The following is a 17,757-nucleotide window of genomic DNA, read 5'->3' as shown; positions in this document are numbered from 1 at the left end:
ATAATAAAAAAAATTGTTTTAAAAATTTTACTTAGTTTTTTAAAACATGGTAAATAGTAAATAACAAATGTTGTTTATTTTAAAAAAAGACTTAACTAAGTAATGCAAAAGTAGAACAAAGTTTTATTTATTTACATAGAGCCTTTTCCTTTTCTTTTTTCCCCCCCTTTTTTTTTTTTTTTTTTTTTTTTTCCATTTGTGAAAGTATAATATTCAAAGGTAGTGAAAAAAGAGGTGTTCATGTGGGCATGATATTTGAAGGTGGTGAAAAAGAGGGAGAAAAAAGAAAAAGAAAAAGAAAAAGAAAAAGAGCATTTAAAGGAAAGGGAATGAGGAGAAAGCAAAGAGGAATAATAATAAAAAGAAAATAAATAAATAAAAAAGAAAAAGTTGGAGTTGTATGGTTGTTGGTATAGGGTTAAAGGGATGCCTTTGAAAACTAAAGCCTTGAGAGAGCTGGTAAAGAGAAACTTCCAAAAAGATGAGAGACAAAAGTGAAAAAAAAGCCTACAAAATAAATTGAGAACTTTGAGATAATGAATGAACGATGAAACAAGAACAGGTAAAAATTATTATTATTATTATTATTTTTTTAAAAACCGAATATTTACTTCATTTCCATTTCAATTCTTATTCCTTTAAAATATAATTTATTTATATTTTTTTAAATATAAGGTTACTTTAAAATGACTTTAAACACTACAATATATATCCCATTAAAATTTTTATCATCAAAAAAATTATTTTGATAATATTAAGGTTATTATTATTATTTTATTGATATGAACATATGTATTTGAGAAAGAGGGAGTTTTGCTTTTAATGGCTAAATGGAAATCTGATAAAGTGAGTAATAAATAGGGAAGAGCGGCGAGCTCGTTATTTGACCCATAGGCTCTCTTTTGTTCCCTTTGTTTGCTAGCTTTGCTTTTGATGTCGTGTGGAGTCCAAGGTTTTTGTTCTTTTTCCTTCAAAAGGTTTGACCTTTGAACATTTGGGGCAGAGTTTTGTCTATGGGCCTATTGGGCCTGGATAAGTATGGTTCGTTCTTTCTCTATTGGGCCTGCCAGATTGTTGAATTGGGGAGACCATATCTGTTCTTTTTTCTTTTTGCTGTTAACTATTTTTAATAGTATTTACTTTTTTTAAATTTATTTTTAAAATATATAAGATTTGATTGAAATGATATTGATTGTAAGTTGAAATTAAATTTAAAGTATAGTTCTTTAAATTATTTCTTGACCTCTTGGATGGAATTCCGCTAAATCAACGTTGAAGATTCAAGGTTGATGTTTTTTGGTCGTCTAGTTCTCCACGCACATTAACTATAAATACCTCATATTGCATTTCCCTCTCTTTGCATTTCGCGTTCTCTACTCATACCTGGTCTCTCGTCTCTGCTTCGGAGACGATTCTTTCTCGCATTTCCATTTTCTGTTCTTCAATTTTGCCTGAAGGATCCATGGCTGACCAACCAGGCGGGCTGGATTCGGTTATTGACAAGATCTCCGGTAAGATCGACGGCTACAATTCTTCCTCTTCCTCTTCCTCCGGCTCTGATGATGGCCACCCTTCAAAAATCAATGCTGTAAAATCCCACGTTTTTAGGCTCTTCGGTGGAGATAAGCCCGTTCACACGGTCTTGGGCGGTGGAAAACGTACTCTCTGATCCTTCTCTCTATCTCTGTCTTTATCGTGATTGATCGGTTAATGGAAGATTTTACGGATATATAAGTATTGGATCATGCTCTGTTTGTCATTCTTACCTATCAAATTCCTTTCTGTCTTTCTACATTGTTATAATCGAGATGTGCTTGCGCGAGTTCTTGCCATTTTTCGTTCGATTGGATGACTGTCCAATGTTTTTTGCCCTATTTTTTGAAGGAAACAATTTCATTGATTGGATGAAATGGTACTAAGAGAAAAACAAATCCAAACGGATCGCATAAACCATGACTGATTTCTATAAATTTTCTTATGCATTTTCTAAAAGAAGAGTTGCTTCTTACATCAGAGATTGAGTGATTGTCCAATGTTATAACGGAGAGTATTCTCTTTTTCTTTCAATCGAGTTATGGATGAAAACCTTAGGTTATTAGCGTTATGGCTTCATAATCTGTGCCAACGAGTATTGACATAGGCTCTTGACCAAGAGGTAGGAGGTTCGAATTTGTGACCTTGAGATTGGTGTGCTAAGAAAACAAATTTCTGTTGTTTTACCCCTCACCGGTTTGCTGTCTTATCCGTGAGGGACCTTTTCTTATAAGTTATGGTTACTTCCGGTTGCAGCTGCTGATGTTCTTCTTTGGAGGAACAAGAAGAACTCTGCAGGCATCCTTGGGGGTGCCACCGCCTTGTGGATTCTTTTTGAGCTGCTTGAGTACCAATTAATCACTCTCGTATGCCATATATTAATTCTTGTACTGGCTCTAGTTTTCACGCGGTCTTATGCCAGTTCGTTTATCAACAAGTAAGGACTTCGACTTGCAAAATCTAATGCAATAAGTAGCCTGTTTCGCCCCCTTTTTATATATATATTTTTCGTGTTCTTTGTATAGGTCCCCACCGCAAATCCCAGATTTTAGACTTCCTGAAGATCGTCTACTCGAGGTTGTCTCTGCAATGAGAATCAAAATCAACCATGTAATCTCCAATTTACGTAACATTGCTTCTGGGAGAGATTTGAAGAAATTCCTCCGTGTACGTTCACTGTTACTATCTCATGAGTAAAGGAAATATTTCTAGACTCGATCATCTATAGGAAACTTCATTTTTCATCAGTTGGTTCATTTATTAATCTGGTAATGCTGCTGAGGATGTTTTATACCATTAACAGGCTTTTATTGGCTTATGGGTTCTATCAATGGTTGGAAGCTGGTGCAATTTTCTGACCTTGTTATACACATGTAAGGACTACTCTTTCAATTTTCGCTGAGAAATTACCAAATCGCCTGCATTTAGGTTCTTACATAATGATATATTGATGTGCTTATTGATGCTTGAAAAACAGCCGTTGTATTGCTACACACTGTGCCAGTGCTATATGAGAAGTATGATGACCAGGTTGACGCATTTGCTGAGAAGGCTTTGATAGAGTTCAAGAAGCAGTATGCTGTATTTAACGCCGAAGTTCTGAGTAAAATCCCTATGGGGGCACTTAAAGAGAAGAAGAAGGATTAGGTTATGTGGCATTTTTGTCTGGTTAGGCTTACCTTCATATCTCTCCCTTGTTGTTCAATGCTCAGTTTCAAATTAAATTCATAAACCACAACATTATGAGCCAGTCCAATCTTCTGATGTGCTCTGGTACTAGAGTTCTTAAAAGAAAAATTAAATCAATAAATGTTCGAGACCACGTTCGAAAGAGAGATCCTTAGAATATGCTAGTATTGCTAAGAAATATTATTTGTACTAACAAGATACCTTCCTTTTCGGTGACTAAATCATAGGAATCTTGAAGTTAAGCGAACTTGGAGCAATTTTGCATTAGGTGACCTTTTGAAAATTTCCCTAGGAAGCATGTAAAAAGGTTTGGCTGAAATCTTTAACTTCCATCATCTATCATGTATGTTAAATACAAGCGACCCGGGAGATGGTTTTGCAACATATGAAGTGGGAAGTGGGAAGTGGGAAGAAGTGAATTTCGTGATCAAACCATTAGTGAACCGAAAGAAATCACGAGAAAACAAATTACTATCAAACGGTGCATTAAAAATTAGAATGGACTCTTCCTTCTTTTCGCACTATGAAATTATGTTTAGTTTGATCTCCCTCCCATCAAGTTGAGAGAAGGAAAAGAAAAACAGCAAGAGAACTCTTAGGATCAGTTTCTGAGGATTGGAAAATTCAAAATTTCTATTCTTCATTAGCTTACTCAGCATAATGTCTCAAATGAACATTTTATTTAGAATGGATTCAAAATCTGAACATGGCGCCATTCACAAAAGTGGCATCCACCAGTTCCTTGTGATGTAGAACAGATCCATGGTTGCTATCAAACGGCATTCAAGGTTTGATTAATTTATCTACACCCGAAAAGTTCATCAGCATCATTGCTGCAGTAGTGCAATGAAGCTTCCTAGGATTCTTCGAAAATCCTCAGACATAACTCATGGAGACTGGCTTTAGCACAGACCAGTTTCTTCTAACTTTCCTACAACTCATTCCCTACAAAGGATTTGCATACAGTAACGTTCATGCCATGAACTTCAACTTGATGTAGAGCTCAATTATTTGACATTCATGCCGGGAAAGATCCGAGCTTGCTTTAGCTTTGTGAACAGAAAGATCTTGAATTGGATTGAATCTTTCTTTCCTTGGGGTAAAGGATTTGCATTGATACCTAAAGGTGTTCAATGCTATGCCAATAGGATGGGTTTTAACCTTTAGTTATCATTGTCTCATAAATCCTCCATAGCTTAAGGACGCTATCAAGGGAACCCCACAACTTAACTGGCAAAAATATGCATATTTATGGCTTAGCTAGTCTGTCTTGTTAGCAACTATAGTGTCTGAAGGATGACTCGCAACGACAGGTTGCATGTGGGAAGTCTCGGTCCCCACGGAAAATGTCAATATAGAAACGATACAAGAACAAAACTTATAAAGGCCATCCATCACTGTGCTTCCATGGTCGAAAAGCAGAAAATCCAACAAGGCTGGCAAAAACTAGTAGAAAGAGACAGAGAGGTAATTCTATCATACTTTGTCATTTGTCCTAGCATACTTTGTCCATGTCTCCTCCTTCCTGCTATAGACATGTGACAAACTTCTCATTCTTAGGCAACATTTTTTAGTCCATTAGCTAAAAGTCAATCACTGTTTAAGAAAAAAGCAGGATTGGATCTGTTTAAATACCAAATTGTTGGTCAGGTCTCTCGTTTTCTTTGAACGGTCTTTTGGGAAACACTGGGAGAGGTGGGAACCATTTATTAGTCTACTCGGTTTTTTTTTTGTTCTTTTTTCTTTTCTCGGATACTAAGAGTATGTAAGAGTCTAAGTCCACCGGTAGTAGATATTGTTCTCTTTGGGCTTTCCCTTCCGGGCTTCCCTTCAAGGTTTTAAAACGTGTCTGCTAAGGAGAGGTTTCTACACCCTTATAAAGAATGTTTCGTTCTCCTCCCCAACCGATGTGGGATTTCACAATCCACCCCTCTTCGAGGTCAGTGTCCTCACTAACACTTGTTCCCTTCTCCAATCAATGTGGGATCCCCCAATCTACCCTCCCCCCTTTGGGGCCCAGCGTCTTTGCTGGCACATCGCCTCGTGTCCACTCCCCTTCGGGGCTCAGTCTCATTGTTGGCACATCGTCCGATGACTGGTTCTAATACCATTTGTAATAGTCGAAATTCACCGCTAGTAGATAATGCCCTCTTTGGGCTTTCCCTTCCGGGTTTCCCCTCAAGGTTTTAAAATACGTCTGCTAGGGAGAGGTTTCCACACCCTTATAAAGAATGTTTCATTCTCCTCCCCAATGGATGTGGGATTTCACAATCCACCTCTCTTTGGGGCCCAGCGTCCTCGCTGGCACGTTCTCTTCTCCAATCGATGTGAGATCCCCTAATCCACCCCCCTTCAAGGCCCAACGTCTTTCGTGTCCACTCCCCTTCGGAGATCAGCCTTCTCGCTGGCACATCATCCGGTGTCTGGCTCTAATACCATTTGTAAAAGTCCAAATCCACAGCTAGAAGATATTGCCCTCCTTGGGCTTTCCCTTTCGAGCTTCCCCTCAAAGTTTTAAAACCCATATGCTAGAGAGAGATTTCCACACCCATATAAAGAATGTTTCTTTCTCCTCTCCAACCGATGTGAGATTTCACAGAGTATTCCATGGCTACTCATTTTTGCTTTCTAGGCACAATAATCCTCTAGTGTTTAAGAGCTTTTCTGCATGGAGTAGGCACTTCTGAAGTTTCCAAATACGAAGACAATAATGGTGCATTAACAAAGTGAAAAGGACTAGGCAAATCTTGTTGGTATTCAGAAAAAGATAAGGTTTCTAACAACAGACTGTTTGAGGATATGGCTGAAATGGTTGCCCATCCTGAACGAGCTTTCAGTCTTTTCGGGTTTGTTAATGGATTTAAAGCATTCAAATGACCTACCAAAAGCCTAAAATATTCAAGAATGTTCATGAATGACTGTTTATAATATGAAGCACACAAGAAATAAAAGCTACAATTTTGCAGCAGACACATGAGCATAAATGGAGCCCATGTTCATCATTATGCCCAGAGATGAAACTGAAAGTTTGGTCTGAGGATGCTTCAGTGGCTTGCGATGTGACTAAAATTCATGCATATCAAATAGTTCCATTGAATCTTATTAGCTTTGTGCGAGAAAAGTTAAAGAGTTAACCACTTTTTTGAATCGTTTGCCTGCCACCAAAAAGCTAAATTCAAGTGCTAAAGTATGCATACGTCCGGTCGATGATACATTTGGTTTCCCTCGATCCAAGCGCCCTTCTAGTCTTTAAGTTTCCTTGGTTGAGAGAGGATGTGAGCCAGATACTGTATAACCAAAAAGATGGGGTTTTGGCTCTTTTAGCCTAAGATAGTGGGTATTCTTCAAAAACACTTCTTTCAGACTAAAATTTCAACTGTGGTTTGCAAGATGAAGATGCTACTTGGTAGCACGAATGTGTTGATGAAACTTTTGTGCTGATGAAAAGTGAAATTTCTGTTTTGTATGAACGAAGCAGAGCTGGAGGGCATTCTCGTTTTGAATTTGGAGCCAAGGGATACTGATTTTTGGTCCAACTCTTATGATTGCTTCTGTTGTCATCCATCAGTTTGCTCAGCTTTGGACAGTTTATCGATTGTTGAGATTCATTTTGATGGATTACTGTTTAACATTTTAATTAAATGAACCATTTATTATCTTCTTTTCAACTGATATAATGTGATCGAGACGATGGTGTAGCCGAGCTGGAGACTCCAGAGATCTTACATAGACCCGAGTCTGTTTTGGTGGTATTTACTTTTGTCTACTTTGAAATGTTTATAATTATAAGTTATTAAATTTATGTAAATTATGTTTTGCTCTTATATAATAAAGAATGTGATATGGAATGTTTTTATAGATTGAACTTCTTAGTGAGTAGGCAATACATGTTGGGATTGTATCTAATAAAACCTATTTAGTTTAAAGAGTGTGAAAACTTCTCCCTAATAGATGCCTTTTAAAAACTGTGAGACTGATGAAAATACGTAATGGGTAAAAGTGGACAATATCTGCTAGTGGTAGATTCAATCTGTTATAAATGGTAACAGAGTCAGATATTAGATGGTGTGCCAGCAACTCTTGCTAGCGGTAGATTCAGTCTGTTATAAAGGGTAACAGAGTCAGACATTAGATGGTGTGCCAACAACTGGAGAGGGGAAAACATTCCTTATAAGGACGGGCTACTTTTACACCATCGATATTGTTGAACTCTAAAAAAAAAAAAAAAAAAAAAATGATCGTAGAATGATATAAAAACTTTGTTTTCTAATTCCTAGAATCTCTATTACAACTATACTAATAAAAGAAAATCTTCATAAACTTTATAGTTGAGAGTCAATATCATGGTCTCCAAGGGGTGGTCAGCTTGGAATCTCTTTGTAACAGCCCAAGCTCACGAGCTCAAGCTCACTGCTAGCAGATAATTGTTATTTTCGGTATTACACGAGAAAATGGAGAAAATCATTCTAAACAAAACCCAACAATTATTGTGAACAAAGAACATGTAATGAAAAAGCAAGTTGGGAGTGGTTTCATGTGCAAATGAAAAGAGGACAACATTGATAAGGATTCCTTTGCTTAACAAAAGCAACTTAGGGGACCCCACCACCACAATTTCCCTATAACCTCATTCAATAGCTACCAAGTCTTTTAGATCAGTTCACTGTCAAGAAAGGGCAAATATATTCATATCAGTCTGAACCTGCAATGTTTTCATATTCATTAGAAATTTGAACAAAGTAAAGAACAAAAATGATATCCATCTTCATCAATTTCATTTGGCATTGGCATTGGCATTGGCATTTGAGTATTTACCTCGAGGAACCTGCTCTCTCGGTCACGGGCATACCGAAACAAGCGTTCCCTTGTTAAAAGATTTTTATTACATAACAGTCGAGGACAAACAAAATTTATGGTCACCTTTCCTGTTCCTCTGTAAGGTCTGAAATTTTCATCACAGACAAAATGGTATGGTACATTTGAATCCAAGAAAAAAAGTAGACGAAAGGGACAAAAAGCTTAGTGGATGTTATCATTTCATGTCTCATTTTTCTCTTCTATGCTTCTCTATCTTCAATTGCTCTTTTGTTTTATCATCTTCTCTGCTTTCACCTTCCTCCAGATTTTTCGTCTGAAATTACTCAATCTCGTCCTCCTGTTGATACCAAAGTTGAATAAACATCAGAACCCGAACACGAGTTTGATATATGATACTAGTATACTATAATGATAATGATGATGACCAAACTGTAACACGCTTCACATACCTATAGATTTCTTGCAATGGAGGACTGCCTCGTAGATTGAGCTCTCAGAATCACAGGATCTTCGCCAATCATCGGCAGAGTAAGCTACACTTATTCGTGGCGATGCGTCGTATGAATATTCCCAATTCTTCATAGATTTGGATCTTCTACCAACATGTTCTGGTTTGGAGCTTGATGCTCTATGGCCTCGGATTCTTTGGTACAACGGCTTGAAAAAACTAAAATACTTCTGCAATACTTTTTTCGATAGTTTCCGACACTTTCTCATCGACGAACAGTCAGAAGTATTGGCTGGATGGGTGTTGTTTTCTGTATGGGAAGATTTTGGAAAATTTGAATTGAAATCTTCATCCTCGTATTTCTGAACTTTCACTGGGTCAATGAAAAAAGGCACAAGGCAACCATTGGAAATCAGCTGGTCGGCATGTACAAAAGTGAGAGAAGGCGGTGAGACAGGGAAGTCAAATTTGAAATCTTGAGAATTCCTAAAAAATCTCTTGGACGGTGGCATTCTCGGGTCCATCTCGATGAAGGAGGAGGCTTCATCGGAAGCGTCGAGAGAGGTCCTAAAGGAGTTGTTGCCTGAGCTATCTAGAGATGGCTTTATATTCACTAGCCAACTATATGAAAAGCTATCAATAGAAAGAGGCTGGGATGTCTCCATTCCGGCAGCTTTACCTCAATATATGTGCAGAGGTATTCCGGCAGTTCAAAGATACTAATAAATACACAAAGGGAAAATAGCTACTGAAAACTCTCTTCTTTATGGAACATATCCACAGGGGCTTCGAGGTTCGCATATGTGTGTGTGTGTGTGTGTGTGTGTGTGTGTGTTATATACACACACACATATGGAAACCTCAATGTCCTCTCTCTCTAATTCTTATGCTTTTGATTGGGTAAGAAACAGTGAAATTAATAATTCAAAAAAGGAGAAAAAGGTGGAAAGGAACAGAAATTGGAGTCCCTACAGGCAAATATAATGTAGTGTTTGCATCAATACATTCAACCCCACATCTCTTTTAATCATTCCCCCTCTCTATATACTTCATGAAGAAGACAGATTCTCTTTCCAAAAAGATATTCACTTTATTCATCACAAGTTTGAACCGTAAATGCGAGACATGAACAGGTCGATTCAAACTCGTTAGAACTCCACGACACAACGACAGATGTACAAAAAGACGTCACATTCCAACTCCCATTCAAAGCATTAACCAAAAAAGAAAAGAAAAAGATTTGTTTTCAATGATTCCCAATTCTCATACGTAGACAAGTTCTGGTCCTTGAATTTGAATAATGGAATAATGGAATAATGGAATAATGGGATTTGTGATTGAATTGGTGGTGAAGAATTGGGTGCGGCAAAATATCAAACAGTTGGAATGGTAAAGAATGATCAGAGTTTTTGATCCACCAGCAATGTGAGTGGTGGTGGGTTTGAAACTTCTCCCGTTTAACTGTCAGAGAAAGTTGTGTCATTTTCATTCAAATTTGAATGAGAATTGTAAAATTCATCAGACAATGGTCCAAAAGAGATTGTCGGCAAAAGACATGGACAGAGGCCGAGGTCTTCGGGACAACACCCAAAAAAGGAGAGCGACTCGAAACCAATTGGTCCCCTTTTGAAGACAATAATGATTGCAAGAGAATCCAAACATTCATTGCCACATTTTGATTCCCAAAGAGAATGTTGTGTTTGGTTTGTAAAGTCTGGTTACAATATTCAATATTCGGGAAGAACAACAACAACAACAACATAAAGGGAAAGTACACCATAAGAAACCGAGCTAAATTTAGGGCAATCATGGAGAAGAACAGCGATTTCAGCTACCAAAGCCGGAAAAGAAGAAGAAATTGAATCCAAACCCAATGATTTCTTGCCATGGACAAATCAAACCGTGACTGCAACAAACTCGACATGCTTAATAAACTAAAACAAATGATTAGAACTTGTTGGTTACCTCAGAAACCGTCGCGATTAGAAGAAACCCTCCGATTCGATTGTTTTGGGAGATTTATAGGCCTAATGAGTTTGTCCATTTAGGAGCAAGTGAGGTCTACTGAAATGCTTGCAAGTGTGTAACAGACACCTCGCTCGCATTTCCAGAAGGGCAGATTTTGAGTAATATTATATTTGTTCCGCTGGATTACATTCCGGTGTTCCTCACATGTCTTTATATTATTTTTCTTTATAAAATTGTTATTACACGTTTTACTTAAAACATTAACTTTTTTATATATTTATATTTATTTAATTTCTATTAAATTTTATTTATATTTATATATAAGTGTACGACTTATATATATTTTTTTCATGGAATTATATTATAAACTTGGTGAATGGTTGTATATATGTTTTTTTTCAGCCCATTTCGAATGTAAAAAGCCCAGTTTCTTAATGGCCCAAAATGATAAAGTCCAGTAGATATATTGTCCAGCCCATTTGTAATTCAATGACACGCTGCAAGGCCCAAAATGATAGAGCCCAGTGGTTATTTCCATTGTAGTAGGCCAATATTATGGGCTGGACTGTTTTTAATGTAGAAGCTCATTGGGCAACACTTCAAAGCCCAATCCAGTAAGGCCCAGTTACCCATTTTATTTCACATTTTTAATTAAAAAAAGAAAAGAAAAAAAGAATTCATCGACTGATTCCTCTGCTTTCCCAGCTATCTCTTTCTCCTTCGTCCTGCGTATGGGCATCTTGAATCTAAGGCATTCTGTTTCATTTGGCTTCGATTATGTTCATTTCTTCAGTAATTATTTATGAAGGTACGGTTCCTAGACGTGATTTTTCTAACATATTGCCGTTTATATATCTGCTTGTTCTAGAATTTCAACCTGTCTGAGCTAAAGACGTTATGCTAATCTTGTCTTCATGGGTACTTAGCATCAGTTGTTTTGATCATGCCAATTTCCCAGAAGTAGAAACTATTTATTGCAGCTGTGTGAGAAGGAAATTGGTGACGTTTGACTTTGTTTATTTCTGTCCTTGCTTAATCATTTCTAGCTCATTCTCAATTTCCCCAAGCAACCGTCAGTGTCTTGATCAGTCTTTATGGAGCTTTATTAATCGTAGGGTATAAGTGACTTATTCTACAGCATATGTTACTGAAAAACTAGTTGAATATGTAATGTCCGAAGCTCTTGATTCTTGATCTGTCGGCCAATGTTGATTTCTGGCTTAACTTATTTTATATTCCGTGATGCTGATTTTGTTCTATTAATTTATGCTTGGTTTAATTATCTGTGTGCAGTAATATTTGTGAGGAAACCAGGCTTAAGTGTATTAGTGGCTAGTGTAGCCTAAAGGACCTGAATGTTGAATTTTGGACCATAATGGAGAATATGCAGTATGCTGAGGAGCTCGTGAGGGAGTTCCTTGTGTTTAGGGGGTTTACAAGTACTCTTCAAGCTTATGAGAGTGAGCTAAGCACAGATATTGGAAAGGGGTTCCAAGTGGACAAGATTTTGGATTTAATCTTCTCTATATATATACCCAAATTCGAGGCAGAAAAGTTGGTGGGGCTATTAGGTTTTTTCAAGCAGTGCCTAGCTTCAGCATCTGACAATACATTTCTTTCAACCGTGTCAAAATTGGAGGTCTCCATTCTTCGTTATTATATGGTACATGCCATACAATCAGGAAGGACAGATAAAGTTCTGGAGTTCCTTAAAACCAATGGCAACGATCTACTGCAAAGGACTAAAGATTGGACTCCATGGTTTGGTGGGTAGAAAATTTCTGTTTACGGAGTTTAAATAACCTAATTTCTTCTATATTTATATGATTTGGGGGACATTTTACAGCCATGCCATACCTAAAGAATCCGAAGTTTGATCCCCACTTTCACGTTTATTTTACAAAGGAGTGGTATGAAGCACTGCATGTTTCTGTAAGGAATTTCTTCAGCCAAGTCTTCAATGGTACTCATATCCTGCACATAATTGTTGAAATGTTCGTAGTATTCATTATCGAGAATTATGGTCTTGATATTTAAGCTTCATTTACTACTGCTTGTTATATTACTCTAGCAGTCATATTTGATTTACTCTCATGGAAACCTTGTCTTTTAGGGTGCACACATCTCATATTCCATTCGTATCTCGTTCATTACTATTTTCTTCTGAAGCTTAGACTAGGACTATATATGATAGAATGGGCATTAGGTCAGTATTAGAGGCCTCTTAAAATTGTTAAAATTATTAAAATGAGGTTTATACTGCTACTCGAATCCAGAAAAGTTTTTCTTAACAAAACCACGCATTCCTGCTCTACTAAAGCTCAGTTCAGAGAAGACTACAGTTAATCATTTGAAACGAGATATCAAGCAGCTAAATCTTAAATTGACGCAACTTCAGGCTTTATTGGAGGAAAAAGAGGCTCATCTTTGCCACTTAAGAAGGTTATGTTATTTTTCATCTTTTAAAAGGATACGATAAGCTCAATTTCTGAAACATAGACTTTATAACCCCTCACTATTACTAGTCTTAATCTCTCATTGATGCCAGCCTGGTGAACAGTTCTTCAAGTGTGTTGCACGAAGAGAATATTACTTCATCAAATGATGCTCAAGAGCCTTGTCCTTCTCCAACTACACTAGTTGGGGAAACGAAACTGACTCAAGATGGGGTTTTAGCTGGCTCTGACAAGTATATTGCTTCAAATGAAGATTCAAGTTCTTCATTAACTCTTTGCACGGGAGACAGTGAAGTTGGTGATTCTACTCATAGTTATGAAGATGGTCGTCAAATGGGTCTGTAGCCTTACTTTATAGTGCTTTATTTTTTCTATTGACTAAGGTTTTTGTGACAATTTGACTAAGTATCAGTACCAAAAAATAAAGGCCGAATGCACATTATATTATGGAAAGAGACATTCAATTGATCTTCTAGTCAAACTCAGAAATAATGAAAATATTAATTTCTCCACATATTTTCAATATTCTTTTGAGTACATTTGTTTATAAGATAGTTAAAAGTAAGCATAAACATGAGTGGCTGGTAATATCCTAGCCTTGCATTAACTTCACAAAATTAGGGAAGGGGGCAGGGATTTGAAATTCACATGTGATTAGGGATGGGGGCGAATCCTTGACTCTAATGCTATCCCCTATTTGGGAAGCAATTAGTTTCCCATTTTAGTGCCAGTAAAAACTTACATTGATCAAAGAAGAAACCGTGCACTTCTGTATTTTGTTTCGGTCCTTTCATTTTCTGTATCAAACAGAAAAAAATGACCCAGTTACCATCAATTCTGTAATAGTTTAATGTAATAAGATTTTCCATCTCCGTAATATTTTGGTAGGCCCCGAATTGGAGAAGAATTGGGCGAGGAATATGTAGGTACTATTTTTGTAATAGGTGAGTTGGACCCAGAGAATATTTGTTAGATATGGGTTCAGTTGAGGGGAGGGGTTTATTGTGAGAGATAGATCCTCTGGGAGGTACTTTTTGAGTCATTTTGTGGTTAGTTCTCGGAGTGAGACTTGGGAGAAGCAGTGAGTTCTCTAATCTCTTGTTGATACATTAATAAAAATGGTTTCTATCAATTTTCAGCGATCTTTTCGCCTTCTTTTCTTTTCATAAAGAGATATGACATTTGTATTCATACTGTGCCAGTGAATAGCGGAGAAGTCCATGTACAAGAAGATTTTCCTGAAGTGAAAGTAGAATTTCAGGTAATGCTACTACTAAAATTCTATATAGGCATTCAGATTAAGTTTAGCCTGTAACTTAGTAACTTACACCATTACAGTTTGGTTTACTAAATTTCTTGTGATTAGATTTGTACATATACTTCTCTAGATCTTCATACAATGGAGTTTTCTAATTTTTATATTTGTGGTAAATAGGAGACATTTTTGGGCCACACAAGTCCAATCAGTCGTTGCCGTTTTTCTGCATCTGGAAACAATGTAGCAAGTGCTTCTTTGGATGGTACAGTCAGGTATGATACTCAAGGTATTTGAGGTGAAAAATTGGAAGGGAAATACCTTGAAAATTGGTTGTTAATTGATTCATTCCGTTTCCTTCCTTCAACTGAGGGCCTCCCTTATAAATTTGAAGGTTAAAATACTATTTTGGTCATTGTATTTTAGATTTCGTTTGATTTTTGTCCTTGTACTTTCAAATGTGCAAATTTAGTTCTACACTTGCAATAAAACTTAAATTTAGTTATATGAAAGGATACTGTGTGAATATGTTCACAAAATATATAGAGGAAAAATACAAAGTAGAAGGATTAAATTTGGACATCACAAAGGGTGAAATACAACAAGTCTCAAAGTTCAGGGACCATTGGACATTTGAAAGTACAAAGGGTGAAATACAACAAGTCTCAAACTTCAGGGACCAAAACGATATTTTAACCAAATCTAAATGAAGTCCAGTTGAGTTTGGGTTTTCTTAATCACACCATTCTTCCACCCTCTCTTCTCTGCTATCGATTTCCTAATTCATTATGATTCAATGCATGTAAAATAGGATATGGACATATGACCCATCCACTCCAGCATCTAGAAATGCAACGATTTACTGTGGAGCGGAGATTATGTCACTTGATTGGGAATGTAAATCTGATCGCCTTGTAAGTTGATATGGAAGCTTGTGTTACGTAGTGGACACATTTATAATTTCTATCTTAAATTGCACTTATAATTTCGTGAGTTCAATTAACGGGAAGCTCTTGTGTTTTTCTTTTGGCAAAAGCTTCTAATAGGCACCGCTGATGCGGGGATTAAAGCATGGAATGTTGATGCAAAGAGAGTTGTGTGTGATCTCAACACGACTGATATGTTCCCTAGGTTCTTTCAGTTGATAGTCTCTATAGTTTAATTCTTCCCCTTCCAAATTTCTCATATTTTATTTTGTTGCAGTGTGTTGGATATCAAGTGCAGTCCTGTTGAATCTATTTTCGTCTCTGCAGCAGCATCTAGAGGGTATTATTTTCCTCATAATATCATAATCTTTCATGTGTTTTGTAAACTAAAATTGGTTTCAACTTTTGACATCGATGATTTTCTCGTATTTTCGTTCTTTCCCATCTTATGCTTCATTATAAAGGTATTATTGATTTCCTTTTGACCCTTCTGCACGAGTCTCGGTTTGTTCCTTTTTCCCTTCTATGAGGGGGAAAAAAATGCAAGTGATTCTTAGGAATTCGTTACCTTTGTAGGCATGGTTCAAGTTACGTGGATAGTTTGGGGTTTGCTTCACTCACAGTATGGAACATGAGAACATGGAAGTCAATGGTATGGATATGCTTGCTGTTGGAACTTAAGTTTGCTTTAGCTTCCAGTAGCTATTTGGTTCCTTGACTATCGTTTGGTTTCTATGAAGACAGTCCTTCCTCTTGGCAAGGATCCACCTGCAATTACTTCAATGTGCTTCAATCATAACGGGAAGATTTTAGCTGCTGCTGCTACTGATGGAATGATTCACATGTTTGGTATCCTTACAATACATTTGAAATGCTTAAGTTTTTCTTGTAAGACTATATCAGATTCGCGTGGAAAGGCATGGAAAGTTAACTAGTATTTGCTTCTTTTTTACTGGATTATGCAAGTACGGAAGTCATGCAATGCTGGATCTGAACCAGAAATGGGTGGAGAAAACCTTGGTGGTTTTGGAACTTTTGCAGTCCCTCAAGGGATGATATGCATTAATTTATTTGAACGATAAGATTTCAGAATTCTGGACCTTAACTAGCTGAAAGACATGTCTGCATGTCTACAAATTACAGGGTGGCCTGCACATGACTCTGCCATTAACTCGATTCTTTTCGGGCCAGATGAAACGAGCATTTTCACCTTAGGGTCAGATGGGAAGGCATGTTGTTTTATGTATTCATTTTTCTGGATAGAAGTTCTGTTGATGCATTGATGAACTTTATTTTGATCTTTTAACTCTTATTTGGTTGTACGATGATATATTTTTCTGTGGTCAGATATTTGAATGGAGCTTGCATAATCAAGGTCAAGTTCTGTGGTCAAGAAATAATAGCAGGTACTGTCATCTGGGTATAATTTAATGCTCTTCAAGAGGGTTTTAATGTTGAAAGATAGCTAATGAATGTCAATCTATGTTGTTTATACGATGCAAGTGGTTGCTAATCAATACTTTTCTATCTTCTTCAAACAAATTTTGCTGTGCATATAAACGTATACTGAGCTTCATAGAAGACTATACGTGTCGAATATCACGAGATTACTGTCTACTTTGATGCTGTTTTCCTTGACAACATCCTATAGTAAACTGTTCTTGAATTTGGTTGAGTAATAATACTTTATCCTGTACCTTGGCTCGAGGTACCTTGATAGTATGTTCGTCTTTTTTTTTAACAGGTTTTGCGATTCCGGGAGCTCTTTGTCTTTGAGACATGAAATGGCTTTGGATGTAAATGGAAAGAGACTCTTGGCTACATCAAATTCAGTGCGAGCCCCCATATACCAGGTTCATCACTTCCTCCATTCCTTCCATCTTGCATTCAGTAGCATGTAAACACATACCCATGATGATATTACTGTGACCACATGCTCGACAGTTATTTTGTCATGTTCAAAATTACTTCAAGGCAAGCTTTAAATCTATCAAGAAATTTGGAAACCCCAATAAAAAATGTCATTCATGCTTTAAATCATTTAAAATCAATTTTGTTGGTATGAAAGTCATATTTGAAGAAAAATCAATAGTATGTGTGTTCTTGACATCGAATTCCTTACTTAGGTGGGTGGTCGTGTGGGCGGATTGAAAACTCTTCCACACACAGCAGCGATAACAACGGTCGATTGGCACCCGACTTTGCCCGTGTTCTTGACTGGTTCTGCCGATCACTCAGTTCGAGTTACTTCAATTTCTTGAAGAACTTTTCATGTGTTTTCTGTGGTCAGTGTTTTGATTGTTTGGTTTGTGAGCGATTCTCATGTTATTCTGCATGATTCCATCTTAAACAAGCTCAATGCTGTCTCCTTGTATTTATTTCATTAATTCATTTTTTAGGGGGGAAGTTCGCAGTGGTGTATTGTTTTTTGGTTTGTATCCTTTTGAAGCAGCAACTTTCTTTTACCAGAAATATTAAGTTAAAATTTTTTAAGCAAAGAATATTGAGGTTGGCTTGTTAATTGGTTTAACTCTTCAACTGAAATTTATTATTCTTTCTCTTTAAGGCTTAGAAAGAGGAAAAAAAAAAAAAAAAAAAAAAGATAATTTCGTAATTGATATGTATTGTTTAGCTCATACGAGCTTGTATTGTTCTTAAATTTAT

The 17,757-nt window shown here is 36.8% G+C and overlaps 3 protein-coding genes across 4 annotated transcripts; 2 read left to right on the top strand and 1 right to left on the bottom strand.

The window, feature by feature from the left end:
* The first annotated feature begins 1,323 nt into the window (after positions 1–1,323).
* On the top strand, positions 1,324–7,080 carry LOC111810588 (reticulon-like protein B3). 2 transcript variants are annotated; one of them, XM_023697317.2, is made up of 6 exons: positions 1,324–1,658; positions 2,290–2,470; positions 2,559–2,700; positions 2,837–2,906; positions 3,011–3,201; positions 6,701–7,080. In XM_023697317.2, the coding sequence occupies exons 1-5, from the start codon at positions 1,463–1,465 to the stop codon at positions 3,178–3,180; spliced, it is 759 nt and encodes a 252-aa protein (XP_023553085.2). In that variant the 5' UTR covers positions 1,324–1,462; the 3' UTR covers positions 3,181–3,201; positions 6,701–7,080. The 2 variants fall into 2 exon arrangements, with proteins under 2 accessions (XP_023553085.2, XP_023553084.2); XM_023697316.2 differs by lacking the exon at positions 6,701–7,080 and having other exon boundaries at positions 1,325–1,658.
* An 886-nt stretch (positions 7,081–7,966) lies between these two features.
* On the bottom strand, positions 7,967–10,444 carry LOC111809731 (putative membrane-associated kinase regulator 6). The gene is made up of 2 exons (XM_023696131.2): positions 8,490–10,444; positions 7,967–8,377 (listed from the first exon to the last, which is right to left on the bottom strand). Exons 1-2 carry the CDS (start codon positions 9,151–9,153, stop codon positions 8,364–8,366), a joined length of 678 nt encoding a protein of 225 aa, XP_023551899.1. The 5' UTR covers positions 9,154–10,444; the 3' UTR covers positions 7,967–8,363.
* Positions 10,445–11,125: 681 nt separating this feature from the next.
* On the top strand, positions 11,126–17,594 carry LOC111810551 (uncharacterized). The gene is made up of 16 exons (XM_023697266.2): positions 11,126–11,264; positions 11,750–12,222; positions 12,303–12,425; positions 12,757–12,898; positions 13,005–13,249; positions 14,115–14,173; positions 14,348–14,442; positions 14,979–15,081; positions 15,204–15,298; positions 15,371–15,433; positions 15,670–15,745; positions 15,834–15,942; positions 16,210–16,322; positions 16,441–16,499; positions 16,838–16,946; positions 17,220–17,594. The coding sequence occupies exons 2-16, from the start codon at positions 11,832–11,834 to the stop codon at positions 17,352–17,354; spliced, it is 1,917 nt and encodes a 638-aa protein (XP_023553034.2). The 5' UTR covers positions 11,126–11,264; positions 11,750–11,831; the 3' UTR covers positions 17,355–17,594.
* Positions 17,595–17,757: the final 163 nt, after the last annotated feature.

This window comes from Cucurbita pepo, chromosome 14 (assembly GCF_057944985.1).
Source record: "Cucurbita pepo subsp. pepo isolate OVF chromosome 14, ASM5794498v1, whole genome shotgun sequence".
NCBI classification, from domain to species: domain Eukaryota; kingdom Viridiplantae; phylum Streptophyta; class Magnoliopsida; order Cucurbitales; family Cucurbitaceae; genus Cucurbita; species Cucurbita pepo.
This window is presented reverse-complemented; position numbering and strand designations above follow the sequence as displayed.